The sequence below is a fragment of the Parasteatoda tepidariorum genome, chromosome 7 (assembly GCF_982258835.1).
Source record: "Parasteatoda tepidariorum strain Cologne lab strain chromosome 7, Ptep-v5.0, whole genome shotgun sequence".
NCBI classification, from domain to species: domain Eukaryota; kingdom Metazoa; phylum Arthropoda; class Arachnida; order Araneae; family Theridiidae; genus Parasteatoda; species Parasteatoda tepidariorum.
Window position 1 is genome coordinate 113,725,173 of NC_141761.1, and position 24,565 is coordinate 113,749,737.

Consider the following 24,565-nt stretch of genomic DNA (forward strand, 5'->3'; position numbering starts at 1 on the left):
TTATATTTGTTTATTTTCAGGATTTGGAATACCTTTGCACAGATGAATACACTGTAGTTAGCACATGCCTTGATGGAAACATTAATGTATGGGATTCATTATCTGGTGAATGTCTTACTGCTATTAAAAGATCTGGGTATGGCAATTACAGTGTTTAAACTACTCTAAAGACTTAAAGCAGTTTTTCCCAAACTTAGGACTTTTATGTACCCTTTTTAAATTTTTCATAACACAGTGTACCACAAATAAAAAATAGAATTTATTTTTTACTATAAAAAAATTACACAAGAGTTAAAAATCACAACTGGCTGCTGATTTCACTAATTATTAACTGTTCACTCTGCAAAAAATAGCCAATAGAAAAATACGTAATCATAAATTTTCATGGCTAGCTTTGTTTTGAAATAAAATTTTTAAAAATTTTTGTTGCAAGATATTTTGCATAAGAACGCGTACCCCCTCTAATCTGTTCCTGTACCCCTGGGGGTACGCGTACCACACTTTGGGAAACACTGACTTAAAAGAAAAAAAAGAATCTGTTTTTTTTTGACTTAGGGATTATCCTGTCGACCTGTCAACGCTTGCATAAGTGCTCCTCTGGCGCCATCATAATGAGAAGCTATTTCCAAAATAAACATTCTAAACACATTAAAATTATCAAATAATAAGGAAATAACAATAACAAAAAAAATATAAGTGTAAAAATACGTAATAAAAAGTTTAATCAAAACAAAGTTCAAACCTCTTTTTTTTAATATTTTTTATAATTACGCATTGAATTATTCTTGAATCTAACCATATGTGTTATTGTAAATCATTTTGGCAGCCCTTGATAATTTTTAAAGCGCAAGCAGACAAGTCATTATTTTTGTTTAGTTGCCGCAACATAAATTCGTTAACTCTGAATCAGAGTGTTTTCAGACAGTTCTGCGGTGTTTCCTGTTTTAAATTTGCAGTTATTGGCACAGAGGCTACCTTTTGGCGATAAAATCGGGTTTGGGGAAAAGGATCGACGGGATAATCCCTAAGTACGAAAATGACCGACTGTATAATCCCGAAGCACCATTTTTGTTTTTATTTTAAGTTTATTACAGTTTTGTTTGTTTGTTTTAAGTTTATTACAGTTTATTAGTTTTGTTTTGTATTAAGTTTTTGTTTTAAGTTAAGACTTAAATAGTCTCAACACATTTGAAGCTATACACATAGCTGCCAACTCTACTGAACTTTGCCAGTTTCTCTTGTTCTACTGGTTTAATTAAAATTTAATGGTTTTTGTAAATTTTACAAAATTCCCTTAAATGGAGTAAGTTTCCTAAAAAAATTTTTGTTCAGAATATTGCTTGCTTGAATATTTAATTAAGTATTATTAATACATAATAAGTCGATTCTCATTTATAGAAATCAGTTGAAACTTTTTGTTCTAAAATGTGCAGTTTATTTTTATTCAGAACTCTCTTTTTAAATTAATTATAAAAATATTTTAACTATCTTTGATGAATTAAATGCCTATTAATATTTTAAATTATGAGTAAATATAATACATAATATTTCAAGTATTTTTAATGTCAATCATAACTGGAAAATATTGCAGTTTTTCTGTTTTGATGACTATAACCCTATATGTAAAATATTTAGTACATTCTGCAACAATTATCATGAAATTTATATTATTTCGTAAAATCTACTCAATTTTTTCTTATGCATGTTTGCAGCTGTATATATGCTTGATAAAATCAAAATTTGGAAAAATATAAAATTGTTCTTTTTTCTTACCCTTCAAATCTTACCTTTTTTTAATAAAAAAATTTATAAATTTATTGAACAGTAGTCATGAAAAGTTTTTACTATATTCATTTGTCAAGTAAGTTAGTTTTGTCTTAAAAAAATTTTTTAATATAAAATTTTTATTTAACGTAGAATTTCTTGAAAGATAATTTGACTTCAGCAGTCATATTATTTTTTTTGCTCATTAAATAAGAAAACAGAAGCTTTTTATAGCGCCGGATGATTAAGAAAGTGGAATGTTTTGTATACAGTGTGCATTAAAAAAGCTAGTATTGATTCAATTTTTTCGAATAACTAAAGTGACTTTAAAATTTTTTTTTGTGTTTACTCTTTTATTCTATAAAATACTAATTTATATAATGCAGTGTTCTTTTTATTTAAATAGAACACTTTAAAATTATTTTTTTTAAATATTTTCTTTGTCAAAAAATTTGAAACATAATAAAAATATTCAAAAATGTATGATATTAAAAAGCAATGATAAGCATTTCTATAAAATTATTTTTGCAGTTTTAATTTATTCACATTTTATTTTGAAAAAAAGAGCATGTTTATTCATAGAAATTACGATTCTGTGTCTTGTTTCACATCTTAAAATTGAGCATGTACTGATTAATAAACATATTTAGTGTCTACTCCTCAAACGGGAATGCAATTTTAGTACTTATATAAAAATCTGATAACTAGATTTAAAGTAATTTACATGTTCCTTTATGTATCTATATATCTAAGAAATATAAAATATATTTATATAAAAAAGATCTATGTTTCCAAATTAATAGAATTTTAATTTTATACGTAAATACAGCCAAATTTGCTTCTGACTCTGGGAAATATATTTATTTATTTATTTTTTGGTTAGGAATTTAATGGAATTATAAAGAATTATGTAATTTATGGAAAATTTATTATTACAATGCGTATTAAATGTAAATATATTAAATATATATTGAATGTTTTTCATTAAAATAAATTGCATGTTTTTCTCTGGTTTAAAAGAACCTGAAAAAATGCTGATGTATTTTTGTTGCATACTAATAAGAGTTCACATCATTTTCAATTATTTTAATTCATATATAAGATATTTTAACATTTTTAACAATAAGGAATTATAATCACATTTAAGCAAAAAATTTTATTACGATGCATGGATGTATTAAATGTTTTTTAATAAATAAATTACATGTTTTACTCTGGTTTAAAAGAAGCTCAAAAAATAAAAAAATGCTGATGTATTTTTGTTATATACTAATAAGAGTTCACATTATTTCCAATAATTTTTATTCATAATTTACATTAAAATGTATCATTATGTATATATATATATATACAGACGTGCCAACTCTCCCGCATTTTGCGGGAGTCTCCCGAATTTTGAGTTATTCTCCCGCCCTCCAGAATTAATTAAAAAAACTCCCGAATTTTACTGCTATCGATGGCCAGACACTCACAATTACCTAATTTTTCCGCGATTGCGGAAGTTTTGTTTTTCTTTCAGTGTGAATTCCATCCCCTCTTATTGAACTACCATCTGCCTGAGGCGTAGCTGCACGTGCTTTATTTTTCCCTCCTCTTCAACGTTACCCCTCTTTAACACTCCTATTTCACCCGCCCCCTTACACTGGGATTCGTAGGAATCTTCGTGTGGAGTTGAATGCGATGACGTCACATGACGATATCGAGTGACGTCCGTACAGGAGTGGGGAAACTCGGTTGGCAACAAACTTGTAAACTAGCAACGTGATATCCATTATTCGCTTAGTCTTCGTATATTAAATTTTTTTTTTTCAAGGATGTCTAAGTCGAAACGGAAGTATGCAACCAATTTCAAAAAATCATGTACCAATGACTTTAGCAAGACTTAATTGCGAAGAGCTAAATCTGCAACTCTTTTTTTATGCATACAGTAGAGAACCATTTATGCGGTATCCAGATAATCCGGGAAAAAGTTTCGCTCGTTTCTCCCGCCATTTTGAACTAAAACGATATGGAAAAAAAAAAGTGGAAATTGGACTCATCCTTGAAGTTGAGTAGAGGAAAATGTGACAAAGGGGAGAATTTTTTCCCCCGTTTACCCAGAGAAACGTCATTTCTTCCGCGACCTTGAGGATTTTAGATCTTTATTTTCTCCTTTAGGCCGTCAATCGAACTCAGAGGAGTGGCATGCTGATTTCGTGTTCTGTTTGATTTACGAGGGGGTGGGGAAAATGCATTGCACATGCATATCAGTAAACAGAAGATGAAAGAGAAAAATATATTTATCTATTTGACATTGATTAATAAAAAATAAAAAAATTTTCCTTTTGAATAAATTCTGATTCTTTGGAAGTGCGGTACCATTCGCAAGTTTTTCTTGATGTAGAAACGCACCTGCTTTAATTAAAAGTAGTGTTTTTATAAAAAAAATAAATAAAAGGAAAATTGTTTATTAATTTAAACATACAATTAATTTATGAAGTAGATTGCAGTTTTGTTTTTCTGATTCCACTACGTTTGATTTTTTTTTTTCCTTTTCCTGATAAATTTCGCACCTAATAAATTATTTTTATTCCTAAATTTTATCACTAGGGTTTTTTTTTTTTATAAATTCAATTGATCTTGCCTTGTTCCAGGTTTTAATATTTATGCTAGTGCCGTTTTTTAACTATCGTTTCGGTTCGATAATTTTCAAGTGTTGTTTTTATTTAGATTAATAAGTTTTCCTTTTAAGCTTGTTTTTCTTGTCTAAACTTGCAAATTTTTTTATTCTTTTAAATGTTATTTTTCTACAATTTTTTTCCTTTTTCGATTTAGGGGTGCTCTTTTTTTCTCTCTTACTTTAAAATGTGTTTACACTTTTTCCTTGTAATTTGGGCTCGATAAAATATCGATTAACGACACTTTTTGGTCAATCCAGAAAACCGGGAAATTAAGACATCCGGGATGGCGATGGTCCCAAGCATCCCGGATAATTGATTCTCTATTGTACAGACATTAGTATTATTATACATTAGTATTGAATTGGTTTTTTAAAATAAAATAGTTCTTCAATTTGTTTATTTTTTATAAGTTTTTGTTCATTTTTATTACAGTGTCAAGGGTTTTTGAATAATGTTTTATTAAGGAAATGGTATTTATTTTTTAAATAAAGAGTATCTACCAAATATAATTTTGTTTCTAAATCTGTGTTTAATTATTTTATTTCTATTTAATATTTTTCCACAATTTGTGCTCTATTAGTGTGTAAAATTTCTTGCATTCTTATATTTAATAAATTTTTTACTTAAAATTCCTTAAAAGTGTCAAATATTGCATACCGTGCGCCTTTTTTTATCCCTCCTGAAATCTCCTGAATTCTTGTTAAGGAAACTCCTGAATGTTAATTTTGCTAGGTTGGCACGTCTGTATATATATATATATATATATATATATATATATATATATATATATATATATATATACAGTGAAACCTCGATTTTACGTCCCCCGAATTTACGTTTTTCCCGCATTTTAAGTTTTTTTCATCAGGACCCAGTTTTTCCGTATAGCTCCAATGTTAATTTTACCCGGATTGTAAGTTTTTAATTTACGGAATTTCCCGCATTTTACGTTTTTTGTAGAAAGAAAAAAAAAAACTTTTAATAAGCAATATTTAAGGTTTTTTACAGAAAGCAACTTGTCCGGAAAGCTGTAGCTGAACTAGAGAACGGAAACCTAAATGACGCCTGCAAACTAAAGTTAAGTGTTCTGGAGGCTATGCATTTTATTTCTGCTGCTTGGAGAAGCGTTACACAAAAGTGCATTTCCCACTGTTTTGAAGAAAGCGGAATCGTAACTTCTAATGAACCGTTAGCAGATGCAGGATTAGCTAGACTAGACCCGGAGAATGACAATGAAACAGTTAGCTATGACTTCGACGAGTACATCCGAGAAAACTTAGCAACATGCGAAGCTGAGAGAACCACTGCTCCATCCGTGGACGATGTTATGGACTTTTCATCCGCCAATGAAGATGAACAAGAAGGAACAGAAGCACAGCCTGTTCCTTCTTTCAACACAGCATTGAGAAGTTTGCTAATAGTGAAAGACTATTTTCTATCATACAAAGACCAGGAAAAAAATTTGCAAAAGATTTCAGTCCTGGAAGATGAGGCATTTACTTTGAACTCAATGTCTAAAAAACAATCTACTATTACGCACTATTTTGCATTTTTAAAAATATTTTCCAAATCGTTTATGAGTTGAATAAACAACTGAAAACCTAAAATAGTCAAGTAATTTTTTATAAATAATTGCTAATATAATTTTAAAGTTATTGCAAAATTTTTTTCCAAATCCAATTAATTGTTTTTATGATTTAAATAATAAAATTTAATCTTATCTACGCTTTCTCATAATTATCTCCTAACGAAGAAATTGTTATTTCATTTGATCCAATATCTTAAAAACCATCTCTTTTGCAGTGTTTCCGAGAAAGCAAATAGAAGTTCTCGAAAGCACGGCAGTTTTTCATCAGACTCAACATACAGTTCATCACCTCAGTCAGATAATGGAGATCATCTAAACTCTTACAAGTCATTCAACACCGATTCCAGAACTTCTTTTCCCGATTCTAGTAACTGCAATTTTCCGAAGCACTTCAGTTTTGACAAAAATACTGCGTACTGTGATAAAATAGGTTCCTCTAGCCAAAGATACGATTTCAGTAGGTTTGTTTTAAAAGAAGACTGCATTTCTAATGATGCAGTGTTTGACAGTAATGACTGTAACAAAGCTCATGAATATCAAAATGCCAAAGATTCGCATCTAGAGTATATCAACAAAGGAACCAATATTGTACATTCCACTTTATCTCATCAAGCCATATGGTGCATGGACTATTATGTGCCTTGTATAGCAGTAGGATGCAAAAATGGCCGTATCGAAGTAAGTTTTTGATATGCATTCTTGAATTTTAGTTCATTTTTGTCCATATTTTGTTAATGCATTTTTTTTACTCTAGACAGGGGTGATTGTATTCCTGGGGTTTCCCAGAATTCCGGGTTTTTCGTATTATCTTTCCGGGTCTAAAAATTAGGAGCAAGGCATATGAATTTTCTGAGAATATCGAGGAATTCCGTGTTTCTCATAGTCACGATTCTTCTGACAGTGGGCAGAAACCTGATTCTTTTAGTTTGGCGGATTTTCGCCATTTTTAATATTCAAAACTGCCAGAATCCGCTGATATCGTGATTCATGTTCACACGGTTTGAATATCTAACATTGATTTTTGTGTTTACCTAATTTAAAAGTTACACGCTGCGATTCGTATTTGCATGGTTTAAAAATCATACATTGTCATTCGTATTCACGCAATTTTAAAATTAATATATTGATGCTATTCTAAAAATCTAACATTTCAATTCTTGTAAGAACTAATATCAGTTACTATAAAGGTGTGATATTCATCATTGGTGGGTTATTTAATTATTATTATTAAAAAAATTTATGTTAAATGTAAAACATTTATGGTATAGCAATTGATATCTTGATATTGATATTTTGCACAATTAATTTTGAGGGTATTTTACTTCATGTCCCAATCACCCTTGCCTAAAGAAATAACTACCACACACATTTTTCATTAACAAAGGAAAAAACTTGTTTTTTAGCAGAAAAAACAATGGATGAAAAGATGTTTTTAGGCTCTGTAAGAGCTTAGTTGGTTAATTAACTGTCATTATATTCTTGCTCATGTTTGTTAACTGCGTTTTATCATGCTCTTTATATGCATACCATTTTTTGTGTGTCCAAAATTAGGAATATTTTGTGCTATTCAGTATACAGTAAAAAAATTAATAAATAAATAAAATAAATGTGACTAAAACAGAAAGGACATACTATAGTTTTGGTTCGATAAACAATAACCATCCCCAGTATCCGAACACTAAATAATGTTATAGAATTAAAGCGACAAACACATGCACAAATGAAAGTACAGAAGTGGACATACCTTAATTTTGGTTCCATAATCAATAATTTTCCTTAGTGTCTAAACATCAAATGATGGTATAGAATTAAAGAGACAAGCACATATTTTATCAGCATAAGCAATCTTGAATTTCCAAAGATAATTTTATTCTTAACAATTTAACATGACTAAGCATCTTCAATGCGTCAAAATGCTTTCTTATTTTGTTTATTATTGCTTTTCTAATTATTAGGTCTGGAATGCATTCACTGGAAAATTAGAATATATTTACGAGGAGAACAAGTCTGGCATCACTGCATTATGTCTCACTAGAGAGAGGTCAGTTTATTTTTGTATGTTCAAAAAATATGTTTTATTTTAATTTTATAACCGTCGTTGAACAGCCGACACAATTTTTGGGTTTACGATTGTTAATGTTCGACTCCATAGCCTTGTAATCTTGTACCTAATCCAGAAGACAAGGGAACTCCTGGATGAAGTCTTGGGAGAAATTTGCCCTTGTGGAGGACTTTTTGATGGAACTAACCCGCATTTGCGTTACAAAGAGAGGAAAACCTCTCATGGTTAGCCTGCCGGTAAGCGGACTTTTATCCATGATCATTGGGATATTTTACATCAGTAATGTGGTTGGTGCAAGCTGGATGCAAAATTGGTATCGACCAACCATCGTTGAGATTCGAACACGGTTCACCTCATTAGAAGGCGAACGCTCTATACACTGAGCCAACATGTTTTATTATTAAATTTAGGATTAACTTTATAGGTTGGTTTTCCTAATTACAATAATTTTATTATTGCTTTTTTTCTAGACACTCAATTGTGGCCTTGCAAAATTTGCCTTAAATTATCAGTTTTTATGTTTGTATTGATAAGGAGACTCTATATTTTTCAAATAATCTTTATTTTCAGGCTTATAGTAAACAATGAGATCAAAAATTATAAATTATATTATGTTTGGTCATTGATCGTGGCTATTTTGTGTTTTAAGCTCACAAAACCATTAAGCAATGTTTTGATTGCAATGCAAATTTAGTCCTAAGTTTTAAATTGTAGTAGAATAAATTTAATTTAGAGTGTCTTTTTCTAATTATATATATATATATATCCCCCCCAAAAAAAACATTGAAAGAAAACTTTCTTTTGGACACCCTGGATATTTGTTTGATTTTGTTTCTTGCATACTTCGTAAATAACTCTTTTTCCAAAAAAAAAAAAAAAAAAAAAAATTGCACTTGTTATATCATGTTATGTTGTGCCGACATTTAAATATATATCTTTTTGATATCTCAGTAAAAAAATCCTTAATAATGTTCTATTTTCAAAATTCTAAACAACTTCACAAAAATAATAATTTTCCCTAGGAAATAATAAAAAGCTAGCATTTACTACAGATTCATAGCTAGTTAAGGTACAATTAATCAGTGATATATTAGACCTCATTGTGTCAACATCTAGATTTATCTTATTCTAAACCTCTAGAAATAAATAAAAAAAATCCAGAAAATTATGTGGAAAAAATAGTTTTCAAAAAAAATTATTTTTTTTTGCATCGGTCATGTGACTAAGAAAAAAACAAAAAACAAATTTTGCAAAAAGCTGGAATGCTCAAAGAAATAACAGAAAGGTAGCTTTTGTTGTACTTTCATTGTGAATTAAGGTATTATGTCAAAATTCAGGTTATCTTTTTTATTATGCCCCCGAAAAAATAATAAAATCACTCAATAATGTTAATCTTAAAAATATCAGACAGTAGTCCCCCCCCCCCCAAAAAAAAAAAATTTCACATGAAAATAGATAAGCGTTAACTTTTAAAATGAATGCAATGTGAATAAAGGTTCAAGAGTTTTCAACCTTGCCTAAACAATAATCAGATCACTGCTTTTTTTGGATAAATAAAATCACTCAATGAAAATCATTCAAATTTTATTTGAAAGTAGTATTTTTTTACTGGACATTGTATATGATGTGAAAGAAAACAATAAAAGCTAGTTAATTTTTAGGAATATTTTCATTAATGAATTAAAAATAATGTATTTGTAAAATATTGTCTTGGCTATTTCATTTTATCATTTTTATTTTTTATCATAAGGCATATTTTCCCCTCTATTAGTATTGGTTTTTAAAGTTCTGTAGTCCAGGGATCACTTTTTTTCTTCTGTAAACCCTATTCCAAATCTAGGCATTACAAAATTCTTGAGGTTTCATTTTTGGCTCAATAATTACAAAGGTATTAAGCATATTGGTAAAAATAAATTGTAAATTTTTCAATAAAAGATTTTGCAATTCTCCAGAGTTGAACATTTATAAAATAATAAGCTTAAAAAGAATAAAAGTAGTATTAAAAATAATTAAAGAGTTGCAAAATAGATCTTATTTAATTTTCTGTTAATAATTTTACATAAGGAAATGGGTGCATTGTTTTGGCTATTTCATTTTATCATTTTTATTTTTCATCATAAGGCATATTTTCTCCTCTATTCGTGTTGGTTTGAAAAGCTCTGTAGTCCAGGGATCTTTTTTTTTTCTTCTGTAAATCCTATTCCAAATCTAGGTGTTACAAAATTCTTGGTTTTATTTTTGGCTCAATAATTACAAAGGTATTAATTGTATTGGTAAAAATAAATTGTAAATTTTTCAATAGAATATTTTGCAATTCTGCAGAGTTGAACATTTATAAACTAATAAACTTAAAAGGAATAAAAGTAGTATTAAAAATAATTAAAGAGTTGCAAAATGGATCTTATTTAATTTTCTGTTAATAATTTTACATAAAGAAATGGGTGCATTGTTTTGGCTATTTCATTTTATCATTTTTATTTTCATCATAAGGCATATTTTCTCCTCTATTCATATTGGTCTTAAAAGTTCTGTAGTCCAGGCATCTTTTTTTTTTCTTCTGCAAACCCTATTCCAAATCTAGGTGTTACAAAATTCTTGAGGTTTTATTTTTGGCTCAATAACCATAAAGGTATTCAACTTATTGTTAAAAATAAATTGCAAATTTTTCAATAGAAGATCATTTATAAAATTCCCTAAAACTGAGTAAGTTACCTATAGAAATCCCTATAGAAATAGAATTTTTGCACAGTTTATTGCTTGCTTGAATATTTAAATAAATATTACTAATGCATAATGAAGCAAGCCTCATTTATAGAAATCAGTTTAAAACTTTTTTTGTTGTTCTAAAATGTTAAGTTTATTTTTTATTCAGAACTACCTTTTTAAATAAATGAAACAATCTTTTAATTATCTTTGATGAATTAAATATCTATTAATATTCAAAGTTATGAATAAACATAATAAATAACATTTCAAATTTATTTAATGTCAATTATAACTGGAAAATATTGCAGACCTTTTACGGTTATAAGTTTAATGAAGTTTTTGTATTTTGATGACTAAAAAAATACCTAAAATTCCCTGTTTGTCAAATATTTAGTATATTATGCAATTTATATTATTTTGTAAAATCTACTGGATTTTTTCATATCCATGTTGGTAACTATGTATTGGTGAAAACAAATTGCAAATTTTTCAATAAAAGGTTTTGCAATTCAATAGAGTAGAACATTTATTAAATAATAAACTTAAAAGGAATAAAAATAGTATTAAAAAGAATTAAAAAGTTGCATAATAGATCTTATATTATTTTTTGCTTATAATTTTTACATAATAAAATGGCTGCAAAACATAACACGATTTCAGGTACTATTCTTTCTTAAAAGTTTGCTTCTTCATAGCATTTCTTCTTTTCTTGAATTTAAAAAAAAAAAAATTATTTAAGTATTTTGCACAGAGTGGAATCAAATACTGGTGTGTTTCTCTTAATCTCCAAATTGTTTTGCTACCAGGCCAAAAATTACTCATTTAAAAGTAATGCGTTGAATCGTGTTTTTCTTTAATGACACCATTGTATTTTGATTAAATTTGTACATGTTGCCCTTCCTAAATTCGTATATTTTAAGCATGCCAAGTATATTATTTTCCTAAAATAATTTTGTTTCAGGTTAATTGCTGCCCGAGAAAATGGGATTTTAGAGTTTTTTGCCATAGATACTTTATATGAAAATTATTCAAATCTTCAAATGCATGCAGGTATAGAAAAATTTCCTGTTTTAATTACTTACTTTTTATATTTTGTTTTACATTAGTTTAAGTATTTTTTAAAATAAATCTAAAGTTCTATGTTTGTGTTAAATTTATTATTCATTCTTTATGATGTTTGTTTGTGTTTATTTTTATTATTGTTTGTTAAGCATTAAATTTTCTAATGTACACTTCTTTACTCTACTCTTCTTTACTAACTCTACTGGATTTTGCCAGTTTCTTCTGGTCTACTGGTTTAATTAAAATTCTTCTGGTTTTTGTACATTTTAGAAAATTCCCTAAAATGGAGTAAGTTTTCTAAAAAAAAATCCTTATTGAAATAGAATTTTTGTACTGAATATTGCTTGCTTGCTTGAATATTTAAAATACGTATTACTAATACATACTAAAGCGAACCTCATTTATAGAAATCAGTTGAAAACTTTTTGTTCTAAAATGATCAGTTGATTTTTATTCAGAACTTTTTTTTTTTGAATTTTATAACTATCTTTGAATTAAATGCCTGTTAATATTTGAAATTATGAGAAAACATAATACGTAACATTTCAAGTATGCTTGATGTTAATCATAACTGGAAAATATTGCAGTTTTTCTATTTTAATGACTATAGAAATCTCTAAAATTCCCTATGTGTAAAATATAGTGTACATTATGCATCATTAATCATGAAATTTATGTTAGTTCGTAAAGTCAACTGGATTTTTTTCCTATCCATGTTGATTGCTATGCATACTTATTTCTTGTGGAAAACTTTTGGTTATAGCTATGAAAATTATATTTTTGCTTACATAAAATTTTTTATTTATGATTCATAAAGATTGAAATGAACTTATTCATTATTAAGAACTTATTTTTTAAATGAAAGAAAAAAATAAATGTTTTTCATTTTTTTAATACTATTTTACTTATTAAGTTTTGGCCAACTGATTCTGTTCCGACTAACAGTTATACTTAAATGTGATGCCTGTTGTTGCGACTTATGGAATGTGTCTGTCAAATTCTGTAAATCACTTTTAAAATGTTTATATTATTATTTTTAATGGCCAGGATAGCCTGGTTGGCTGGGCGCTGCTCTCACGTTCGTGAGAACGAGAGAGTTTGAATCCAGCTGGCTGAGCCGTGGTGTTGTAAATGGTGACTGGTGCACATTAAACCTGTCAGGTCACAAAGTCCTCCATGTTCATATCAATCAGCTGTCACTAGGATTCGAACCGGGTTCACCTCATGGGAAGGCAAACACTCTATCTCCTGAGCCACCATGACTGAAATTGAATAATCAGGAAAAATATTGAGGAGAAAAACTTTAATGCTTTTTATTTAAGAGGGGACAGATATATGCCATTCTGCATATTATGTTTCTTTCTTAACTATTAATTAATTTATATAATTTATTTTTAGTGATAATTAATTTCAGTTGTATTTTATTAGGTCATGCTATTAGTTTAGATCAGATGGAAGCTGCTGAAGTTATCCGTTGCTCTTGGCTTCAAAACGTAAAAGCACATTCCTTATCAATATCTGCTTTAGAAGTAGATGGGATGTTAGCCATATCTGGAAGCTATGATCGCTTAATTAAAGTGAGCATTACATTCATCAGAGTTCTCCCTAGGAATAAAAAAAGAGCAGGACACTTTGAAATAGCACTCACTTATCACCATAAAAATTTATCAAAATGTGTAATATTTTGTTGTAACTGAATTTGATCCCCAACATTTTTTAAATTACCCTCTTATACTATTTTCTGTGCATGTTTCTAAAAATAATTATCTCTCATTATAAAAGTAAGAGAAAAATTTGTAGTTTATAAAAATAATTATAAAGACACGCTAAAAGACTATCTCTGTGCATAATTTTTTTTTTTTTAAGAAAAAGTATAAACTAAAATAAAAGTTTCATTAATAAAAAACTTTAAAGCTTTTTCCTACATTTTAAACTAAAGATTATTAGAAAACAAACATATAAAGGTGTATTTAAAAAAAAAAAAAAAAAACAGGTATTGGAAAAAAATTTAAAACCATCAAAAATTCATTACTCTCCCCTTTAAAAGAAATACTTGTAAAAATTGAATGAGTTGAGAAAAATCTGAACGAAGTAAATATTAATAATAGTCATTGGAATTAAACCCATAATTACAGATAATTTTACCAGTGTTTAATCATTTAAACAGGGCGTTAGTTTTTTTCAAAATGGAATAGGAATATAAAGGCAGTGTTTTTAAGGGATTGTGTCTTATTTTTACAAAAAGGGTGCATTTATAGGGATCAATATGCAGGCAGGCTTTTCTAAAAATGCTTAGGGAAAAGGCTGCATTCATTATGGTATTTGTTATTCATATTTATATAATGCTTGATCAGTAATGTTGATTTTAATGCCATTTACTATTCTAATCGTTATACCTTTTATCAGGAGCGATTGTATTCCGGTTTTTTCGTATCAATCTTCCGGATCTAAAAATTTGAAGCAGGGCATTTGATTTTTCTTCGAATATCGCAGAATAACACGCATCTGAAGATCATTGGTTCGCGTACATCCAAAAATCAAAAACCTATAATCCGACGAAGTTTTAAACCTTATGTTAAATCCTGTTAACAAGATATTTACATATGCATGATTCTTCCGCCATTTGGATTCTTTTGGCTTGGTTGATTTTCTCCATTTTGATTCTTTGGAACTACACTGGAATCTGCTAAATTAGGGGTGCTCAACCTGCGGCCCGCCAACCCTCGATGTGCGGCCCGCGGCCGCAATCTGAACAAAATGAAAAAAAAATTAAATATTTGTTTTTGAAAAATAATAAAAAAAATTCGGTAATTTAAATTTACACTTTTAAGTTTTTGACGCACCCAATCTCAATCAATGTAGTTTTTCGATGGTTAACGCTACGGATTTCAGCATAGTTTTAAAAATCCCAATGTTTTTAATACATCATTATTACGATTTACGAATTTTAATTACCACTTTTGACGCCTTTCGTATGTGCCAATTCCAATGACTTTTCGGTAGTTATTGCTACTCATTTTCAAGTAGCTTCTGAAATAGCGATTTTTGAAAGTTATGAAACGCTTTATTTGTGCAAACTTCATGGAAAATCTAAATGACTTTAGAACCTTTCTTCAACAGTTATTGCTGCACATTTCTGCCCGCTTTTTAAAACTTCGATATTTTAGCACGATATTATTAAGAATCGCGAGTAAAGAATCTCTCATTTAGATAACCATTTTTTGACACGGCTTAATTGTAACGATTTTATCGCGAATCAAATTATTTTTCAATCGTTATTCTAGAAATTATTGCTACACATTTCTACAAGGTTTTGAAAGTACCGATATTTTTTATACTCTATTGCGACATTTTAATTTCAAATCCCGCATTTAAATTACATAAAATTTTGATGGACTTTATTTACTCCAATTTCATCTGAAATATAAAAGTATTTTGGCTATTGTTTTAGTAGTTATTACGTTTTCCCCGTGATTTAAAAAGATTATGATATTTTTAATACTATGGTTTGACAGCAAGCGAGTTTTGAATCGCGCATTAAAATAATTATTTTTTACGTGCTCTGTTTGTGCCGATTTTATAATTTGCGTTGTACCGATTTTAACACGCATTTTTTAAGAGGTTTTTCGAGCGTGTTTTTTCTTCTTTCCCGTTATTGCTGCATTTTTATTTGTGATTTAGAATATACCTGATATTTTCACACAATATTACAACTCGTGAAATTCGATTCAGTTTTAATTTTTTTTCGCAACTTAAAAAGTAATTACGCATCTTAGCCAAATCAGCACCTTCCCAGGAAAAAAAAACGAGATGTGTTTATATTAAACGCGGTCCGTTTTGCAAGAAAAATAATTCAAAACACTGCATAATTCTTTAGTCCCATGAACACGTGCAAGTTTAACAACACACATCGAACCTATTCTTTTTGTTGTCACTTGTAATTTAAAAGTCATACATCGTAATTTGTATTTACGCTATCTGAAAATTGCCCATCGCATATCGCGTTTCGTATTTACGGGATTTAAAATCACATATCGCGATTCGTGTTCTGCCGTTTAAAGTATCATCCGTTGCTACTTTTCTCGAATTCATATGCACGCGTTTTAAAAACCATATATCGCGATTCATATTCATGCATTTTCACATGCCGGATCGCGATTCATATTCATGTGAGTAGTCCTTTCGCAATTTAAAAGCCACAAGATTCGTATTCATGCGATTTGAAAAACGCATAGCAATTCGTATTCAAGCAATTAAAAAATAACACATCGATATTTGTATTTCCGCGATTTAAAAACCCAGAAAGGAAGAACACCATCTAGGACAAATTCCAAAACTGATGATGTTATTTGCTCTAAGTTTAATACTACCCACAACAACAGCTTCTGTCGAAAGACTATTTTCCAGAATGAATTTGGCCTGTTCAAAATTACAGAGTAGTCTTTAAATACAATCATTACATTTTCATTTAATGGCTCAAAAAATATCACATGATCAAGTAGATAAAATTATCACAATATTCAAAAATTTTGCAAATTACAGTATAACCATTAAGAAATTTTTTAAACCATTTTCTACCTTCTTGGAGCATTTTATATCATTTATGATTATATGCTGGGAAATGATTTGTATATCATTAAATTTTAACTGTATAAAAAAAGATAAGTTTCGTAAAGTAATGTAAATTTTATTGATTGTAAATAGTAAGTGTCATGTTAAAAATATATTCGTCATAAAAAGTTGTAAACAAGTATCTTAATAGTTTTTTATTATTAAGGAATATAGTTCCTTAAAATTTAATGTGTTTTCTTTCTTTCTTTTTCTTCCCTCTCTCAGCCTCTTATAATTTAAAATAAAAATGTCTGAAAGTTAAAGTACATTCCCTAATAAATGCTAAATCTTATTTTCCACTTAAGGGGTTTTGTTTTAATCATTTTTAACCCTATAAACTTTCTTTAAATCAAAGTATTTAACTTGAATTTATATTAATAACTAGAATATTTATTTATTTGAAATTTAATTCTATGAAGAAAAAATTTAACGTTAAAATCTATGTTTAAATGGACTTTTGTATTTTGTAATGTGATAAAAAAAATTTCAATTTTTCCATAGTTTTTAAATTATTTCAATTTATCTAAATTTTTTCTGATAAATTTATTCTGATTTTCGAATTCTGTTTTCTTTCTTAAGTAATCAGTTTTGCATTTTCTAATTTTAAACGTTTTAAAGTATTGTATTTTCTGCAAAGAGATTACAAGGTAAAGCGACAAAAAGAATTTAGTGTTATATAAACAATGATGTTTATATAACAATCACCACCAACAATTGCTTTCAATATGTAACTTATCATCTAATGATCTAAACACTTTGGCATGCGGCCCTTCATTGGTCAATCTGCTGTGCATGTGGCCCTTCACTGAAAAAGGTTGTGCACCCCTATGCTAAATATTGTGATTTTAATCAAACATCAGTTTTCGTATTTACCTGATTTAAAAGTTACACGTAGAGATTCCTATTCGTAGGTTTAAAATTCCAATATCACAATATTGGATTATATATAACATTTACTCTTTTTTAAAATCTAATGTTGCGATTCGTATCCACATGTTTTTAAAATTTAATATTGTGATTTGTAATTACGCTATTGTAATATAAAAAATTTAATTTCTTATTTATATGTGATTCATGGACTACGCATTGCGATTTCTATTCACGTGATCTAAAAATTATGCTTCGTATTTACTCAATTTAAAGATTCAATATCGTAATTTATATTTTCGTATTTTTAATGTCCAATATTGCGATTCATATTCACGCGATATTAAAATCCAATGTAGTGATTGTTCGCAATATTGCAAAATTTTGTTAAATATGAAACCTGTTTGGTATATAAACTGATAAAAATTTTTTGCACATTAAAATTTCAGGGTTTTTCACTTTGTTTCTCAATCATCCCTGTTTAATCCAACTATTTCATTGAATTAAAATGATAATGTTATAATTGTGTTTTGTTATTGAATAATTGATCATTCTCGTAATTAGTAAATTTTAAAGATCAGTTTAGAAAAGAGGTTTTCCATTTATGTTTTTATTTATTTCAAGGGGCTTTTAGCCTTTTATCTGTAGAGATAAAAAGTTTTAACATGCATGTCTGATGATCTAGATAAAATGTAAAACTTTCTGCAAACAATAATTATTTGTCAACCTATTCGTTATTGCACAGTCTGTACAAAATTTATATGCTTTCTGCAGTGAATACTTAGTGTGCAGACATATTTCTGTAAAAATAATATGTATATAAAGAAATATATGGTATATAAAAGTTGTTTTTAACTAGAAAATGCAAACTAAGTTGTGAAGTGTAGCTATTATTATTCAATTATAAATTTAAATGGTATATAATCTTTAAAATTGTATTTTAGAATAAAATAAATACACAAAACATAATTGAAAGTTGTGTAAAATTATTTTGATTTAAATTAAAAATCTAACTAACTTTTTTTGTTAAATGTTTAGATTTTTAGGACTGATTCTACTGTTTGTATTTATACTCTTCATGGTCATACTGGTCCAATATCTATATTAAATATTGATCAAGTAAGTGTCTTGGATTATTTTCAGTTATTTATTTAGCACTAAACGTACCAATACTTTACAATACAATACATTGTACAATAATCAGTCTTTTGACTGGTTCTGTTATGTTTAGTGTTAAATAGCATTTCTTATAAAATGCTGATATATATTCCAAAAACTGTATATTTATTGTGCATATAATTATATATGATGCCTCCATTTTATGAGCTAGGGTTCGTGATTCTGTACTAAAAGACTATTTTTGGTTTTTAGCAATATAGTGTTGAAAATATTTATAATCAGTTAAAATCAACAATTTTTTTTAAAAAATGAGAGCTTTTTCAAACTTTTAGATACTTTTAGCTATGTTAATCCAGCACTTTTTTAACGATATTAAGTTTCTTTTTAAATATTATAAGTTTTAAATCTGTTTGGTTCTAACAACTGTTAAAAAGTAATCTGACATAAAAAGTTTAAGCCAGCAATATTTTGCGACTATTAAAAATATAATTTTATTACAAAACTGAACATTTATTATTATTTTATAAAAACTGTAATAATAAATATTCAGTTTTGTTTTCACTTGTTTTAATAAAAGTAATTCTGTGCTATCCAATAACTGTTTTATATTTTTTTTTGTATAATGACTTGAATATTATTATTATAAAAGGTAAAGAACTAATTCTTAGTGCAAAAATTATAAAATGAAAAACATGTGTTTCAATAAATTAAATATGAATTTAAAATTTATTATTAATTTCCTCTCTAAGAGTGCTTGTTTTGTCCTTCTATGCCTGTTTTTATCTTTCTTATTCACTACATTTGATAAGAATTTTAAAAACAATGTTCTTCAATACACAATGTCTATAAACAAATGAATTTCATTTGTGGGGCTATTACTCACTGCCAAAAAGAAGTTGATGAAAAATATTGTTTCAAGATCGGTGAAGAAAGCTTATTGTAAGAAAATAAATTTTATTTTTGGCAGCAAGTTGTCTGTTGCAGGCATGAGATTCTTCTGACTTTTAGGGGAATTTCTGACCAGGGTTCCCATGATTCAGGGAGAGCAGGGAAAACCTGGAATAGTCAAGGAATTTTTAACTCCAAAAATCAGATAATAGTTGAGGAAAATAGCATTTTTTTTACAAAAGCCTGAATATTTTTATTTCACACATCGAAATAATCATTCTTAAAATTATCTGTAGCAGTAATCAGTCATTGATATTCGAGTTAAATACTGCTAACATCTATTGCAATTATTTGTTGTAAAAATTTTGCATTATAGTAAAAATGAAATATTCCCTTCACTTAAAAAAAATTTTTTTTTACACAGAAAATCTAATATTTTACAATGCTAATAATAGAATCTATGTTTTCTGATAAAAATATGGTCTTAATTTTTATTGAAATTTACCTAGTTGTACCTGGAAAAGTAAGGGAATTTTTTTTCTTCTGAAATTGAGTGGGTACCCTGTCTGACTTAACTTAAGACAAAATTAGATTTATAAACTTTATTATTGGCTTATTTTCTTTAGTCATGATTTATATATAAAGCTGAACTACTTGGTGGACTGTCAATGCACTCAGAGAGTAAAAAAGAAAAAAAGAAGTTTAGTCTGTAAATGATTTAAATGCTTTTAATTTTTGCACAATAGTTTCACACTTTTTTTATTTATGTTTTCATGATTTGAGTTGATTGGTATTTTTGGACTTTTCCCACTCCCATACCTTCTATAGGAAAGTAGAACTGTTGTTGTCGTAGGTCATTAAGACAAGGGGTGCGGTTTTTCTTGTTTTCCAGTGGCACCATCTATGGTCAAGAATTCAACTTCTGCCACACCAATATATCTCACCCGTTTATATGGTGAACTCATTCACACATCCATCCATTCATTCATCCACAGATCATAATTTTGACCAAAACCAGAGAATTATCAATCTCCAATTCAGTACCCCTAGAAGTATAAGTCGTTATGGGAACATGGAGGACTTTGTGATCCGATAGATTTAACATGCACCAGTCAACATCTACTACACAGAGAGTCTTCGGCCAGCTGGATTCTACCTCACGCTCGTGAGAACTTGAGTCCAGCGCCCTTCCAACCAGACTATCCTGGCCCGGAAAGTAGAACTAAGCTAATTAGTTGATTAAAAAAGATTATTGTTAATCACATTGTTTTCATGTGGTTAAAAAAAATATTGTTTATTGAAAAGTACTTGAACTTCTTCATGGCTTTGAAAATATGCTAAATTTCTTTTAATTTTTTCTAACTTTCAAAACGGGAGTTTAAGTCAGGTACCCTTTCTTGTGTTCTCATCACATTGTTTTCGTCTGGTTTGGAAAAAAATATTGTTTATTGAAAAGTACTTGAACTTCTTCATGGCTTTGAAAATATGCTAAATTTCTTTTAATTTTTTCTAACTTTCAAAACGGGAGTTTAAGTCAGGTACCCTTTCTTGTGTTCTCATCACATTGTTTTCGTCTGGTTTGGAAAAAAATATTGTTTATTGAAAAGTACTTGAACTTCTTCATGGCTTTGAAAATATGCTAAATTTCTTTTAATTTTTTCTAACTTTCAAAACGGGATTTTAAGTCAGGTACCCTTTCTTGTGTTCTCATCACATTGTTTTCGTCTGGTTTGGAAAAAAATATTGTTTATTGAAAAGTACTTGAACTTCTTCATGGCTTTGAAAATATGCTAAATTTCTTTTAATTTTTTCTAACTTTCAAAACGGGAGTTTAAGTCAGGTACCCTTTCTTGTGTTCTCATCACATTGTTTTCGTCTGGTTTGGAAAAAAATATTGTTTATTGAAAAGTACTTGAACTTCTTCATGGCTTTGAAAATATGCTAAATTTCTTTTAATTTTTTCTAACTTTCAAAACAGGAGTTTAAGTCAGGTACCCTTTCTTGAGTTCTCATCACTTATTGAGGTAAATAAATGATTCGTTTGCTAAGAAAGGCCTTTGATTAAAACATAATTAAAGGTATACACAATTAGAATTTGCTGTACTTAGAAGATTAGTGAAATGAAAAAAAAACATTCATTGAATGAAAAAGTGACAGTATATTTTATTGTTGATGTCAGAATTATTTATTTTTTCTCTATAGTTTTCACCATCATCTGCGGCCAGCGGTTGTCAAGATGGCCTCATATGTCTTTGGGATCTCATGACAGGCACTTGTATGTACAGTTTAAAAGGTCATCATGGCTCTGTTACGACACTCCTTACCACTGATATCTATGTCATAAGCCAAGGCACTGACAATCAGATATGTATTTGGGAAAAGAGTCAAGGTCACTTAATTCATAGCATTGTACAGGTATTATAGTGTTATTATTTTTTTTTCATAAAAAATTATATTAAACTGAGAAAAATTTAAAAAAAACAACTTACATATTTAAAAATTGATAGGAAAATGGTTGTTTATTTTCTGACAAGTTCGATACATCTTTAATTGTAGTTGGTGTAGTTTAAAAATTTTCATGTAACTTAAAGTAGCGACTCCTTTGTTACATAAAATAAATTCTGCCTGTTTACGAAAATAAAAAAAACATTCCTTTTTTGAGTTTTTAATATAGTGACCATGTGGGTTTTATGTGCCCTTGGACAAAATATATTGCAAGGCCCTTTCTCAAAGGACAAAAATTTCTTTTTTTCATTTTTTGTAATATTTTTGGAAAACTTTCTTCTGAAGAATTTCTCACAAACTATTCAACCTTGAATTAATTTATTGTGAGCCCCTTTTCTCAAAGCACAAAAAGTCTTAATTTTCATATTTTGTAATGTTTTTGGAAAGCTTTCTTCAAAACTTACACTTATACTTTTGAGGAAAAATATCTGACTTTTTCAAAATTCAATTTCTCAGGAACTATTTGACTGATTTTGCTAAAAATTTTGTATTTTGCCATGTGAAATTACATTCTTTAAAATGATTTAAAAAATTCTATACCTTATAATTCAAATTGTTTTGAACATTCTTAAGTAAAATAAAATTATAATAATAAATATTTACTAAAAGTCTTTTTTTTTTTTTTTGCATGGAATTATCTTTGGATAAACGAATTTTATAATCGCGTGTAAAATTGTTTTAATTTGCTTAAAAAGTTCTTGAGATGTAACAAAATACACAAAAAGTAAATTTAACATTAAAGGGTTCAAACTTTGGAGTGCTCTCCTGACATACTATTGGGACCATATTTCCCACTTTGAAATTTGTACTCTAAAGATGCTTGGATACCCAAAATAAATATGACTACGGAGAAACGAACACAATGTTTATTTCATATGGACAGCACAAGAAGGAATAAAATATAACAAATATGAGAAAGAAAATAATTGGCGATATTAATTCCAACTATTGATATTAATTTAAACATAAGTTTTAGGCATTATTTAACACACACAGAGATTACTGTTCTCCGGAAAAAATCCGGATTTCCGAATTTTTTGCTTACAGCAATCTGGAAATCTGAAGTTCAGAAGTTTCAAGAAATCATGGATCACATTTGTGTATAAAAATTCTTGTATTTCTTATTTAATAATATTAGAACTAGAATTTATACTTGACATCTCTTTCATTTGTAAATGTTTTTCCTGGTAAGATAATAAATGTGATTAGAGATAAAAGTAAATTTATACATAATTATTAATTTAAATTATGTTGCATGTAATTTATTTAGAATTTCATGTTTTAAAAATATTAGTGATTTAAATTTATACAGACATTAATTTTTTTAAATGCGTCATTAATGATTTTACTCAAGAAATATTCAGGATTTTCAAATTATGTTCACAATCACCCCTGTTTCCTTCTACCCTGTATATTTTGAGGGCAGAAAACCGAATTGCTCGATAAAATTGTATATTTATTCAGAGAAAGTTGGTTTAATTTTGCAACTTAAAATATCGTCTGTATTTATTAATTAACATATTTGAAGTCACCCCCTTGTGAAAATCCGATCATTAGCTCAAAAATTATTCAGGGTGGTCTGTTTTTTTCTCTTCTTTCATTTATTACAAGTTGAAATAAAATCCTCTCCAAAGTTTCATCTTTGCCATCGGAGTAAACTTAGGTGATTGATTAGGCCTTATATTCTCTCTGGAAAATCTGGAACTCTCAAGGAGATTCACTAACAACTCTGTAAATTTAATTATCTTCAATTTAATATCAAGTGTGTTTCAACCAATTATTGGGTGTTTAAACTGTTTTTTACAACTGACCTTGTTTTATAAAAACTTAAGAATGGTACTATTATTTATTTATCTCGTCATCACTGCTGTTCTAATAAATTATTCTAATAAAAATTTTGTTGCTTCTAATTTATTTTTTAACATTTAAATCTCTTAAAACATCGAGGTAATAGGCATTTAAAAAAATTCATTCATCTTTATCTTAGACTTAGAAGACGGATAAACAGCAACAGTAATTTTTTATTTAATGTTTGTGTATTTTATTTATTTATTGATATTATTTTGTTTAATATCATGAAAGGAATGAAATAATAGTAGTATTTCCAAAAAAATTTTTTTTACATTTATTACCAACTCATATAAAGATAAATATGCAACTAAAATCTGTTTTGCAGTTCTTGTCTAGAGAGTAGCCTTTCTGATGAAATAAACATTTTATTATAATATTAATTACAACTATAGATGGTGTTTTCAATATGAATGTTTACAACAATGCTCTACTCCCAGTTAGAAAGTATACAGCTGCTGCTTTTTTTGCAATAGTTTCAAACAGATGTTTTTAATAAGATTGATAAATTATATAATTTCTGTATTGCATAAGATATTAAGTGAATATTTGGTTTTAGTTATTTAGAGATGTATTGTTAAAAAAGGTTGCTAGATTTAGAAAGAACTCGCTTCTGATTTGGCCTTTTTTTCTCGTTTATTACTGTTTTTTTCTTGGTGCAAGTGCACCATCATACATTAGTGTCAGCATATTGTTGGAGCAGCAAGTTCATTTTTAAATTATCATTTAGGTTTAACTGTCAAAGTTGGTATATTGTTAACAAGGTCAGAAGTATTTTCTAAAATTTTTTTTTCAAATGACAATTTTTACATTTTGGAATGAATGACAGGTCTTCGAATGACGATTCTTATTTTAAACAGAAATAATAAATCAGGTTACAAGAAA

At 28.1% G+C, this 24,565-nt stretch overlaps 1 protein-coding gene across 1 annotated transcript in view; it reads left to right on the forward strand.

The window, feature by feature from the left end:
- The window catches only part of SCAP (SREBP cleavage activating protein), an 84,586-nt gene that overhangs the window by 57,214 nt on the left and 2,807 nt on the right, over positions 1–24,565 (forward strand). The window contains exons 19-25 of the mRNA XM_087168494.1: positions 21–136; positions 6,228–6,690; positions 7,968–8,053; positions 11,742–11,830; positions 13,271–13,419; positions 18,359–18,439; positions 21,530–21,742. Coding sequence (XP_087024620.1) covers positions 21–136; positions 6,228–6,690; positions 7,968–8,053; positions 11,742–11,830; positions 13,271–13,419; positions 18,359–18,439; positions 21,530–21,742 — 1,197 coding nt within the window. The remainder of the gene's footprint in view (positions 1–20; positions 137–6,227; positions 6,691–7,967; positions 8,054–11,741; positions 11,831–13,270; positions 13,420–18,358; positions 18,440–21,529; positions 21,743–24,565) is intronic.